The sequence below is a fragment of the Balaenoptera ricei genome, chromosome 1 (assembly GCF_028023285.1).
Source record: "Balaenoptera ricei isolate mBalRic1 chromosome 1, mBalRic1.hap2, whole genome shotgun sequence".
NCBI classification, from domain to species: Eukaryota; Metazoa; Chordata; class Mammalia; order Artiodactyla; family Balaenopteridae; genus Balaenoptera; species Balaenoptera ricei.
The window spans coordinates 144,102,748-144,115,309 of NC_082639.1; the positions used below are offsets into that span (position 1 = coordinate 144,102,748).

The following is a 12,562-nucleotide window of genomic DNA, read 5'->3' on the forward strand; positions in this document are numbered from 1 at the left end:
CTAGTTATACAAAGATCACTCAGTCCATCCTGTAGCTCACAGGAAGAACCATGTCTCAATTATCTCAGAAAAAATAGCTTCCTATGTCCATTAAAACCCCCTGTGGCCCTTGGCATCTAGTTCTTCTGCATCTTCCTTCTGATATCAGGAGAAATTTTCTCTGCGGTCTGACCCGAATCTTCCCTGCTTACATTTGACTGACCAGACCTGGTTGAACCAAAGAGCCTAGATCTTATACACTGAAATTGGCAGGTCTCTGCTTTTGTTCATACAGTTCAGAAGGTGTTTGTTTGTTTTTAACTTTTATTCTGCTTCATTTGCAAACGTATCTCTCTGAACAGCATAGGGGCAAGACAAAAAGACACGAGCTTGGTGAAAGAGGTTGCCTTAGAAGCTATTTTTTAATGGAAAAATCTACTGTACAGTGATAGCTGCCATGATCAGTGGGAGGCTATATTTTATAGACTGACATATTTGAATGGGAGGCAGAAGGAAAATGAGATAATTTGGGGCAAAACAAGATAGAATGTCATAGAAGTCCATGGGAAGCAGGAAGACAATGAATCAAAATATGTTTGCAAAGTTAGTAGTGAGAGGGAGAAAAAGGTAAATCACGAGGATAAGAAACACTTTGCAATAGAAATTCCGAGTTCAGATCTTCATTTTACTAATTTAGCATGCGAATTTTAGGCATGGCATTTGATTTGGATGGCCTTGTTTCTCCAGTGAATTGGGAATAAAATATCTTTCCAGAAACTTTTGAGTTTCAAACAGGTATTAAAGTTTGTGTGTGAGGGGTGGAGTGGGATTGGGGGGATTTCAAAGCCCTGTATATGTAAAATGCAATTCAGGTGGACTTGTTAGGAAGATTTGGGGTTGATATCATGAGGAGAGAGAGTCAAGGCAAAGCTTAATTGAGAGGTCCATGTGTTAGGACTTTTCAGAATTCTCCAAAACTGTTTAAAGGTCCTTAATGAGACATCCTACTGAGAGTTGCTTTATGTTTTTTTTTTTTTTTTGGCTAAGGACATGTGGTATAATCCTCCCTCAGCCCCCTGCCATTCAAGGGCCTTGCATCTCACCTGTGGTATAAGAATCCAGAATATGGGTTTCCATGCAGTTTTTAGTTCACTGTGTGTTCACATTAGAGAGAGAGCAAGGGATCACTCTTCAAATCTAGATTTATTCCTACTTTTACCAGAGCCTTCCCAGGGCCAAGCCTGATCTAGCTCTGTACTATTGGACTATGATGGAAGAAGGAAAGCCAGAGCCCAGGGTCACGAGCTGAGCAAGATGTGGATGACATTAATCTCTCCCAAGCAACCTGTCAAGGTGTTTGCCAGCATCCCTGGAATAAAGTGATGGACACAGCCTGCCTCTGTCTTTTGAGAACTTTCCCAGTTTAGAGTACAGAGGCTTAGAACCCACATCACCAAACGCTGTAAAACCAGTGATTATTTGCATGATCTTAGAAAAGTATTTTACCTTTCTGGGTTCAGTTACCTGCTGAGTGAGGGTGTTAGACCATTCCAATTCAGGATGTTATGTGTGCCCTTCACAGTGTACATGGAGAACATGAGTTAATCTACAACCACATTAAATTGGGAGTGAAGTGAGGCAGTGTTTAACCGTATTGCACTGTGCTTTTTCATCACCCTATATGTGCTGCAGGAATGGAGGCCTTCACCTGGCGGATGGTTCTGATGAAGTATTAAGGAACCATTTTTCTTCCTTTCAGACCAATGATGCCTTAGGAGCCACCTGGAATTGGCTGTACTTCATCCCCCTGATCATCATTGGATCCTTCTTTGTTCTCAACCTCGTCCTGGGAGTGCTTTCTGGGTAAGCCAAATGTTTCTCTCTCCTCTTCTTTCTAACGATAAACTAGTGCTTCTGACTCCTTGCAGATTCATTCATGTAACCTTCATCAACTGGGCAGCCCCTATGTGCCAAAAGCTGTTCTAGATTGTGGGAATGCAGTCGTGAACCATCGTTTTAATCATCTTTAGTATTCTTAGGAATTAAAAAATCTTTAGACTGGTACAACATTGAACATGGTAGCTAATGAGAGTCTATTTATCCATCCATCCTTTCATTCTGTCACTCAACAGAGACCTTCTATGTCAAACACTGTGCTGGTTGATAGACATATAATGTTTAATAAGAAACAGGCTTTACCCTCAAAAGGTTCTTACTCCATTGTGTATTGGACATCAAATTCCATATTTGTGGCTTGAATTAGTATACATCAGTTAACAAGTACTGAATGTTCAATGCCATTGCAAAGAGGACATAAAGTGTAAGGCACGATTTCTGCCTTTAAGAAACTTACGTTTTGCTGAGAAGACAACACAAACACTTGAAACATTTAGGGAACAGGAGTTCTTTTACTGACTAATATAAGATACAGTTCATTTGTTTTGGGGAAGGGACAAATCTATATAGTCTGAAGCTATCAGAAATGGTTTCATAAAAGATAGGGATTTTGCTTGGGATACAAAATATGTAATAGAATAAAATAGAATATATGGGAGTGAATATTCCAGGAAGTTGAGCACCACACCATAAGCAAACATGAAGAAATGGGATTCGTCATGGAGAGTGAGGAGACTAGAATGCAACCAAATTTAACTTGAGTGGAAATTTCATTTGGGAATTGAAAGGATAAAATAGGAGGGCTAAAACAGGGCCTTAGAGAGTCTTTCATTTTTCTAAGCAAAACTGAACATAATCTCTTGTCTGAATGGCAGACATTCTTGAAATGGAAATTTATAAGGTGGTCCTTCTCTTTAAACGTGGCAGATTGAACCAAGTTGGACATCTCTTATAAGTCCACTAACACAGGAAGTAAATATTGAAAAGGACACAGTGACAAAGAGAACAGGAGAGGGTATGAAAACAGATGAGAGATGTCAACAGAACTTTTGAAGACAGTAGATGGTAACTAATCTAGTGGCACGAAAGCTGAGGTTACACTGCCTCCAGCGAGGAATGCCAAGAAAAAAGCAAAATGAGAGCCCTAGAAAGGCTCAGGAATTGAGGCACCAGGTATGTCTAAAAGCTGGGGTATGGGGAGGGTTCTAGAACAAGAGGATTTTTCCCAGTTCCTAGATGCATTCTCCCCGGTACCTTAGATCTCTTCCCCCAGACACTGCTCACAGGTGCCTGTCCCACCCAACCCCCACTCCCAGCCAAAGTTAGAAGACTTCCTCTCTGAGGAGGCTGAATCAGAGAAGCGTGGAATAGTAACATCAGGGTGGGGTTGATATTCTGTACTGAAAACGGGAGTGTTACATGAAAGTCCACAAACTGAATGTCATGCTCCCAGCCCACTTCTACTGCTTGGCTCTCAAAAATATAGCAATGTGGCGGAGTTCACAGCCTTCCTCTATGGGGGATCTACCCATCTGAAGAGAAAAGACCTCTGTATCCTGATATTTGAGGGTAATCGGAGAAATGGTCCCACCCCTCACCTTCAGTGAGGCTCACCGTATTAGTTTCCTGAGGCTGCCCCAACAAATTACCACAAGCTAGGTGGCTTAAAAGTGTGAGAGAAATTGTCTCATAGTTCTGGAGGCTAGAGGTCCAAAACCTGGCAGGGCCATGCTACCTCCAAGGGCTCTACAGGAGAATTTCTTTGCTTCCTCTTCCAGCCTCTGGTGGCTCCAGGCATTCCTTGGCTGTGGCTGTGTCACTCCAGTCTCTGCCTCCATGGTCAAGTTGCCTCCTTCTCTTCTGTCTAGAATCTCCCTTTGCCTCTCTCTTATGAGGGAGGACACTTGACATTGGATTTAGGGTCACCTGGATAATCCAGGATGACCTCTTCATCTCAAGATCCTTAACTTAATTACATCTGCAAAGATCCTTTTTCCAAATATGGGAACATTTACAGGTTCCAAGAATTAGGATGTGGACCTATCTTTGGGGGAGGGGGGCACCAGTGAAACCACTACACTCAGGATTCTACAAGCCCCAACCATTCATGCAGGAGTTTCCAGTAAGCCTTTTGTGCTTTGCTCTTAAATATAAACACACAGCTAGGGGTCATCCGCATTCAAAGAAAAGGTCCAACACAAAAGACAAAATCAAAATAATAAATAGGAAAAAGGAACTTGAGGGAACACGAATAATGCAGGGAGCGGAAGATAACTTTTTAAAAGTATAATTGATATCAACAGAGATAGAAGAGAAATTATTTTATCCACAAGGCAGCAGATTGCTATAAAAAAAAGAGAACATTTAGCAGTTAAAAAGAGCTCTTGGAAATTAATGTAAAATAATTAGTATAAAATGTATATTAATGTAAACATATTAAAATGTAATAAAAATAAATAGTAAACAGTTGGATTATAAAGTTGATGAAATCACCCAGAAAGTAGAACAGAAATAAGAAAATTAGAGGATTGGTTCAACATTGAACTAATAAGAATTCCAGAAAGAAAATAGGGAAATGGAGAGGAAGAAATTAACAAAGAAAAATACCAACAATGTTCTCAGAACTAATCAACTCATACTGCCAGATTAAAAGATCTGTTGAGACACGTGCAAGGATATTCTTTCTAGCATTAGTTTTTGGTGGTGGGGACTTGGAGAAAACCTGGGTATCTATAACTAGGAGAGTAGTTAGGTGTCTGTTGGATGACATACTATGTGCCAGTCAGGAGCAACAAAGACCATGTACACGTTAAAAACAGAGTTTAGTGAAAACAAGAAGGAAACAGTATAATACCATCCACATAAATTAAAAAATACATGCACACATAATATACAGTTTGTAAAAATTCATTCAAATAAAAAGTATACATTGAATATATTGTAACAGTCGTTTGTATGGCAAGGAGATGGGAGGTGGGTGTGGAGAAAAAAGGGAACAAGTGAATTAATAATAAAAATGCCAACTGAGCACTCAACACAACAGTTGAGAAGAGACTACACCAAGATAAATCATGACATTTCAGAGCATCTGAGTAAAATAATATTCTGGAAGCTTCTGGTGCTTAGTAAGGAGATGAATTTTATCTATGAAGAATCAGGAATTAGGATGGCTTTGGACATCTCCATGACACTGAAAGTTAGAAACCAATAGAGAAGTTACTAAAAAATTTTTTGGAAAAAAATTTCCAAGATAGAATGCTTATACCTAGCCAAAATAGCAATTATTTGTGAGGATGGAATAGCAATATTTTGAGACACTTTCTCTGAAGAAGTTACTGGAGAATGTGAGTCACTAAAAATAGAGAATTAATTGAAGAAAGGGAAGGACCCGAGACTCATGGAAACAAGGGATTCATTAGAGAGAAAGAAAGGAGATTTCCAGGATGATGATGCAGGGAACTTTAGGATAATACCTGTCAGAAGGCCTAGTGAGCAGCAAGTTCAGATTTGAGTAGGATGACAGAGGGCTCTAAAAATATGTTTAAGAAAAAAATGAAATTAATGTTTCCCAATGTGTATAATTCTACCTACAAGAGTTTTAATTTTTTCTAAAACTATGTATATGAGTATATAAATATTTATATGTATTTGCACACACACACACCAATCTAAGCAATTAATTCCACAAAATACAGAAGTGTTACCACTAAAGGAATATAAGCAAAGTAAGTACTCCATACCGCTCAGCTGTCAATCAGACGTACATTGTTCACACTGGATTTTGAGATAGCCCCTATGGTGCTATAATTACCTTAAGAGGATGGGGGAAAATAAGGATGGGGGAGGAGAAGGGAATGTCAAAGACTGAAATCTTAGGTTCCACAGTGGGGAAGTCCTTAAGTGATATCTAAAACTGAAATATTAAGAAAGAACAGTTGTGTAAGTATAATATTTATAAAATTGGAAATGAATACTAGAAGAACCAGGTAAAAGAGTTATAAGTGGTTGCCTTGGGGAGTCAGATTCGGGGGTGAGAAGGGGTGAGGCAGTGGGCTGCTATTTTTTCATTACAAGCTTTAAAAAATTTTGACTTTAAAACTCAACATGCATGACTTGGAGAAAAATAGAAATTAAATTTTAAAATTACTGCACACACAAAAAAAGTGTAGGATGAAAGGAGTGTATAAGACTATTAATCTAGCATTGTGGGGGGAGGATTGGCCTGAAGAGAGACCAGATACAGGAGGATTGAGGAGGAAACAGCCATATTAGTCAACTCTGTGGTACTAAGAGCCTTGGGGGACTTGTGAAATGGTTATGAGGGAAAGACAAGAGACAGTGTGAAGAAGTCCTTAATAGTGTGTATCATGAGTGGAGAGTCATGAGACATAATGCGATTTATTATGTATGTACTCATTCAGTGAGCATTTATTGACATCCTTTATGCTCAATAGGTAATTCTCTCCACATAGCCTATAGCTACAACTCACCTGCTCTACCTCAATGACTGCCCAGGAGGGACCTGACCATGGACTTCTTTCTTCTTGTATTTCTACTGAGGGGATAGTCTCTTGTTTGTAGAATCTTATCCAACATTCTTTGTCCTTACTTGTCCATGTTTTAGTTGAGAAAATTCAAGTCAGATTCTCACTATTGAATAACAGGTCATTGATGTTCCAGATGAGGTTCCAGTGTGGGTTGAGGATGTGTCATAACAGAGCTGGAAATGGGACAGAGCACTGCCCTGAAACACAATTCCTGTCTGACCGTGTCCACTCTGATGGACTAGCTCTAGTGTGGAATTGCATCTTTGAATTCTCCTACATCCTTCTCTGGGTGGGAAAGCATGGGAGGTTGGGAGAAATGTGAGCTTGGGCATCTGACAGTCACGGGTGAGATCCTAACCCTGCCGCTTGTTAGCATTGTGCATTTGGACAAGTTACTCTGAGCCTGCTTCCTCCTCTGTGAAATGGGATAGCCATATCCCTCTCCCAGGCAGAAGCCTAGCCCAGGTCTGGCATGGAGTAGCCGTCAGCTCTTACACCCTTTGATATTATCGATGTTCGTTTTCTCTACCTGTTAGGTGCAGGTGGCTATCATCTGAGTAGCAGCCTATGATGTTGGGCTTGAACCTGCCGCGAGGCCATCAGTTCCTCTCTGACCGGGAGGCGGCCTCCTCAGGTTGGGAGATGAAACAGAACTGCATGGCATATGCCTCCTTAGCACTTCTGGAAAAGCCTAGGAAGTGACAGCAGCAGCTGGGAACAGCTGGTGTGAATAAAGTCCAACATTTAAAAGAGTGTTAACAATAGGGGCCTTACAAGCTGGGGCTGGAATATTTCTGTCCTGGTTTCTTTTTCTTGTTCTGATGCTCAACATGTATTGGGTTTCACTGGTGTCTGCGGAGGGTTCGGCAGCAGCTAGTTCTGTGTACAGGGTTGGGGGGGGGGGCGCATGGGCTCTCTCTCCTGCTTTGTCTGGTTCTCACATGCCCCTGGAGGGGATGGAGGCGTTCTCCTTCGAGTAAGAGGTTGCTTGGGAGTTACACTCATAAGCCAGGGAAAAGCTCTGAAGGTTTTATCTCTGGGATACATGTTCCCAGTGACCTGCAGGCAGTTTGAACGTTAGGTACCGAGGTTTCCTAAAGCAGGGAGAAGGCAATGGAAGGAGGAACCCCTCTGCTGGGCAAATGAAGAAGAGTCCGGTGACTTGGGGCAGGCAGCCCACACCGGTGCTTATGGCCCACCAAGTGTGGAAGTGATGGATGCACCTGTCCCAGGGGCATGGGCCTAGGTGGGAGGAGGGCTCAGAGGTATGTTTGTCAGTTTCAGTGTATTTAAACAGGAAGTGTGGATAGAAGCTTTGTCGCATTTTTCCTTGTCTCAGAGGAAATGGGATTTGATGAAAACCATTAGTTTAGGCTTGAAGAGAAGCAGAGCTTCCTGTCTCCATGGAAACAAACCAGGGCTGCTTAAGCACATCCTGAAGTGCAGTTGGGGGCTACAGGGCAGAAGACTCACGCAAACAGAAAATGACCCTTATCCCATCGCCTCTACTCTCTGCTCCCAGGGCTTCTGGAGGGAGGGAGGTAGGCTTGGGGGAGCAGCTGTGCTGTCTCCAAACCAGGGCAGGGACAGCCAAGCCAGGGATTGCTTACGCATGCACACAGGGAGCATGTATGTAAAGCAGGTCATAGTTTTCAGAGCACCTTTGCTTAGGTAGACACTATCTTTATTTACAGATGGGAAGAGGGCAGTTTAGAGGTGCTAACCCCCAAGTAGTTACTGGCAGAGGTGTGGCCAGAGGTAATAATTTCCCACCTTCTGGTTAGGGACTTGTTTTAATACACCTACACCAGGTGGCCTCCATCCAGGAATACTGGCACCCAATGTGGCACAACTAGAGCAAGTTGGCCAGTGGTTAACCTAGAATATCATCCTGACCATACAGATGTTGGTACGAGTTTTAATCTGTACCTACATTGAAGCACATACCTATTCTCATACACTGGTCTTCAGCACACAATGTGACCTGGTACATACAAGGTAGAAGATGCCAAGGCCCACTCTCCAGGTCCTCTTGCCCTCAAGACTAATGGGGAGTGGTGGACTGTCCGTATAAGAGGAGGAATTCTTCTGGTTGCATCTCTTGAATGAGTGGAGTGGCTCCCATTACTGGCAAGATGACTGTGGTCTGTCTGTCTTGCCACCAACTCCTTTGCTGGGTAGGTTTGACGATTCAGTGCAATTCAGCAAAAGCTGATTGTGTGGCTACTATGCTTAAGACACCACGCTAGACTCTGAGATTACAAAGATGAGTAAAAGAGATTGTAGATTAATTAAGGAAATCATTCAAAATACGTGTAATGGTGTCTAAATTCAATAGATCCAGAATTCTAGCCCTATCAAAAGTTAAAGATTCAAATGTCATGTATTTTGGGCACCTACTATCTTGTGAAGCATTGCTGAGAATACAAAGGTGAGTAGGACCTAGGTCCTGTCCACAGGGAAGAGGCTAACAAATGTACCTTCAATATTAAATGTTGGATCTCCTGAGTCACCTGCCATTGCTTCCCTTTGGATGTTAGGAAGTGGCACCTGAGCATTTCCCAGGCCTGACTTGAGATAGGAATGGCTGGTGGTCTTAAGAAGGAAATTGTTCATGCCCAGATCAGTGGTCCAGATGAGCACTCTGAGGGGTTGGTGGGTATCAGTTTGGCCTGTGTGTGATCTTCCCGAGGCAGACTGACATCGAAGGAGACTGGCTAAGATAAGCGTGTGCATGAACCACACGGTAATTCTCCTGCCAGGATTCCAACACTGGAATCAACTGGGAGAAATTCAGCGAGCAGTTCCTGAGTGCTTGCTATATGTCACTTGCTCCTAGGGCTGAGAATGAGATCAGACAGGGACAGAGAGCTGCTACCCTCAGGGAGCTTGTAATCTAGGTGGAGAGGTAGAGAGATAGCACAGGGTGAGCATTTATATTAGATGGGGGCAAGGATCAGGCAGGGCCACCTGAAGAAGGTGACATTGATGCATTCTTTTGAAGAATGAGTAATGGCCAGCAAGAAGAAGGGAAGAGGACTTTCCAGCAGGTTGGTAGTCAGGAAGATGTATAATGAGAGGCCATTCTAAGTGACTGGAGTGAAGCATGTCGGGGGCTGTAGAGGAGGTGAAACTAGAGGCAGAGGCTCGTCATGCAGGGCCCACCCTATGGGCTAAACCTGAGTTCAAACCTGACCCCTAGAGCTCTTGGGGGGTTCTCAAACTTAGCAGGGAAGACAGCCAGTTTGCATTTGAAGATGATTACCCTGGAGAAGCGAGATTAGAGGCAGGGAGACATGTTTGGAGCAACAGATGAAGAAAGAAGCAGAGAAGCAGTGAGGCAGAGGGGAGTGGTGATGGAGAAGGTGGACCAGATCCAGGAGGTGTTGGTGGGATGGGATCTGCGTGACTTGGTGACTGTGTGGGTGTGTGTGAGTGTGTACTGGGGGTGGAAATAAGAGGGAAGTGTCTTGGACTACTTCTAGATTTTTAAAAAAATTTTTTTATTGAAGTATAGTTGATTTACAATATCGTGTAAGTTTCAGGTGTGCAGCACAGCATATATATATATATATATATATATATATATATATATATATATATATACACAAACACACACATGCACACATATATATTCTTTTCCAGATTCTTTTCTCTTATAGGTTATTACATAATATTGAGTATAGTTCCCTGCGCTATACAGTAGGTCCTTGTTGATTATTTTATACATAGCAGTGTGTATATGTTAACCTCAGCCTCCTAATTTATCCCTCCCCTAACCCCTCTTTCCCCCTTGGTAATCATAAGTTTGTTTTCTGTCTGTGAGTCTCTTTCCTTCTGAATTGAGCCACTAGGTGGCCGAGGGAGAACATAGGACAAAGAGGTTTTGAGGGAAATAGTTTAGGTTTTGTACCTATAGGGTTTGAGAAAGTGTAACGCATTTTACACCTTTGGCTAGTTCACAGCAGTAGTGTAGGGTTTGTTTTAGGTTGATTTTTTTTTTAAGCTGTAATTTATTGAGACTGTGCTATGCACCAAGCATTGTGCTAATCCCATGGCACACATTGTTTCATTTAATCCTCACCATGACCCTTGAGTTATTACTGTCTTTTATAAATAGGATAGCTGTGATGGGGAGGTTTGGTAATTTGCCTAAGCTCACAAAGCAGCAGGTTCAGAATTTGGATGGAGGTCTGGCTAGACCCAAATACATCTTGCATATAGTTTAAATGTCCTTGTTAAAAGGAATTTATCTGGGATCTAGTATGGCAGAACTCGATGGAAATGAAGGGGCCCTTGGTGGCTGGTGGGACATATAGAACTTTCCAGTCCTGCAGACAGAGATTTCATGCCAAACACCTGTAATGACCAGAGTAGAGTGTTTATAGTTCCCACCTTGACTGGAAGCATGCTCCTGGATGAGTTGCGTGCCCACGAGGCTCCCACATAAAGCTATGAGGGTTTGTGGAAAGAGTCTGCATTTCCCCAAGAAGCTGTTTTGTGTATCAGTTGTCAGAGTTGTATCTTAGAGTGTGATAAAAATTATTGGAGGCAGAAGGGACTATAAGTGTAGTTTATTCCTGGCCTCCATGTTATAACCGAAGAAGTCTGACCAGAGAGTGAAGAGACTTCCTGAAGTCATGCGCAGCTATTTAGCGGCAGATCTTGACTAGAACCAAGTCCTCTGGTTCCCTGTTCAGAGTGCTTATTTCCTCTGCACAATGGGGATAGCTTAGTAGTAAAATACAGACTCTGTAGAGAGCGTACCTGGGTTTGAATCCCATGTCCATCACTTGTCATCTGCATGACCTTAGGCAAGTTGCTCCACCTTTCTATACCCTCGATTACCTGATTGCAAACAAGGATTCTAGGATCCACCATGTAGGATTGTTGGGGAAACTAAATCAGATCATTCATGTTAAGTGTTCAGTACCTGGGAGATAGTAAATACTTAATCAGCGTTAGCTCTGAGTAGCAGATTTCCTCTCTCCAGACCTTGGTTTACACCTCAGTAGGTAGGGCTGGGAAAGAGTCATTTTTACTTACCAAGTCCCCCACATTGAGTCAACTAGCATGAACTCGGATGTTTTCAGTTACCACTGGTAGGGCTGACCATCCATGGCACCCTATTCCCTAGAGGGAATAGTAATGATGGATCATTGGACCACACCCCTGTACCTCTACATGTGGCCATCACCTTGGACACTATACCTCTTGCAGTTTCTTAGCAATGCCCTCTGCCCCTGTGGTCTGGAGTAAGCCTTGCCCCCTTAGTTTTCCTTGTTGAATTCCTGCTCATCCCTCATCACCTGTTTCAGCTTTGACTTCCTTCATGCGATCTTTCCAGATCCGTACGCCCACTCCCATTCTGCAGTTAGGATTCAAATCTTTCTCCCATATGCTCCTATAGCACTAGGTTACCTGTCCATTAGAACCTATTACTCAGTATAACATTACACTATTCTGTTATGTCATTTAATAATAATAATAATAATGCTAAAGAAAACAGCTAACATTTATTGAAAGCTCGTTATCTGCCTGATAGTATGCTAAATACTTTATACACATTATTTTGATTAATTTTATAACAGCCTCACGAGTAAGGTAGTATTGTTAACCCCATTTTATAATAAATGAGGAAATGGAGGCTGAGAAAGTTTGAGTCTTGAATATGACTGTTATCAGGGGGCAGAACTCTCCTGTCCCGCCCAGGATGCACTGTCTTCCTTGTATTGGAGTTATGAATGTCCCTGTCACCTGTTAGGTTTTATTTCTTTTTTTTTTTTTATTGTTTCTTGCCCTTTTTTTTTTTTTTTCGCTGCATTGGGTCTTTGTTGCTGCGAGTGGGGGCTATTCTTCGTTGCGGTGCGCGGGCTTCTCATTGTGGTGGCTTCTCTGGTTGCAGAGCATGGGCTCTAGGTGCACGGGCTTCAGTAGTTGCAGCACGCAGGCTCAGTAGTTGTGGCACGTGGGCTTAGTTGCTCTGTGGCACGTGGGATCTTCCCAGACCAGGGATTGAACCCGTGTCCCCCGCATTGGCAGGCAGTTTCTTAACCACTGAGCCACAAGGAAGTCCAGGTTTTATTTCTCATGTTGGAGATGGCTTTCCACATAATTGGACCTCTCTTAACATCTTAGTG

General features: G+C 42.5%; 1 protein-coding gene across 1 annotated transcript in view; it reads left to right on the forward strand.

Moving 5' to 3' along the window:
- CACNA1E (calcium voltage-gated channel subunit alpha1 E) overlaps positions 1–12,562 on the forward strand; it is a 370,252-nt gene that overhangs the window by 220,976 nt on the left and 136,714 nt on the right. The window contains exon 8 of the mRNA XM_059903912.1: positions 1,739–1,842. Coding sequence (XP_059759895.1) covers positions 1,739–1,842 — 104 coding nt within the window. The remainder of the gene's footprint in view (positions 1–1,738; positions 1,843–12,562) is intronic.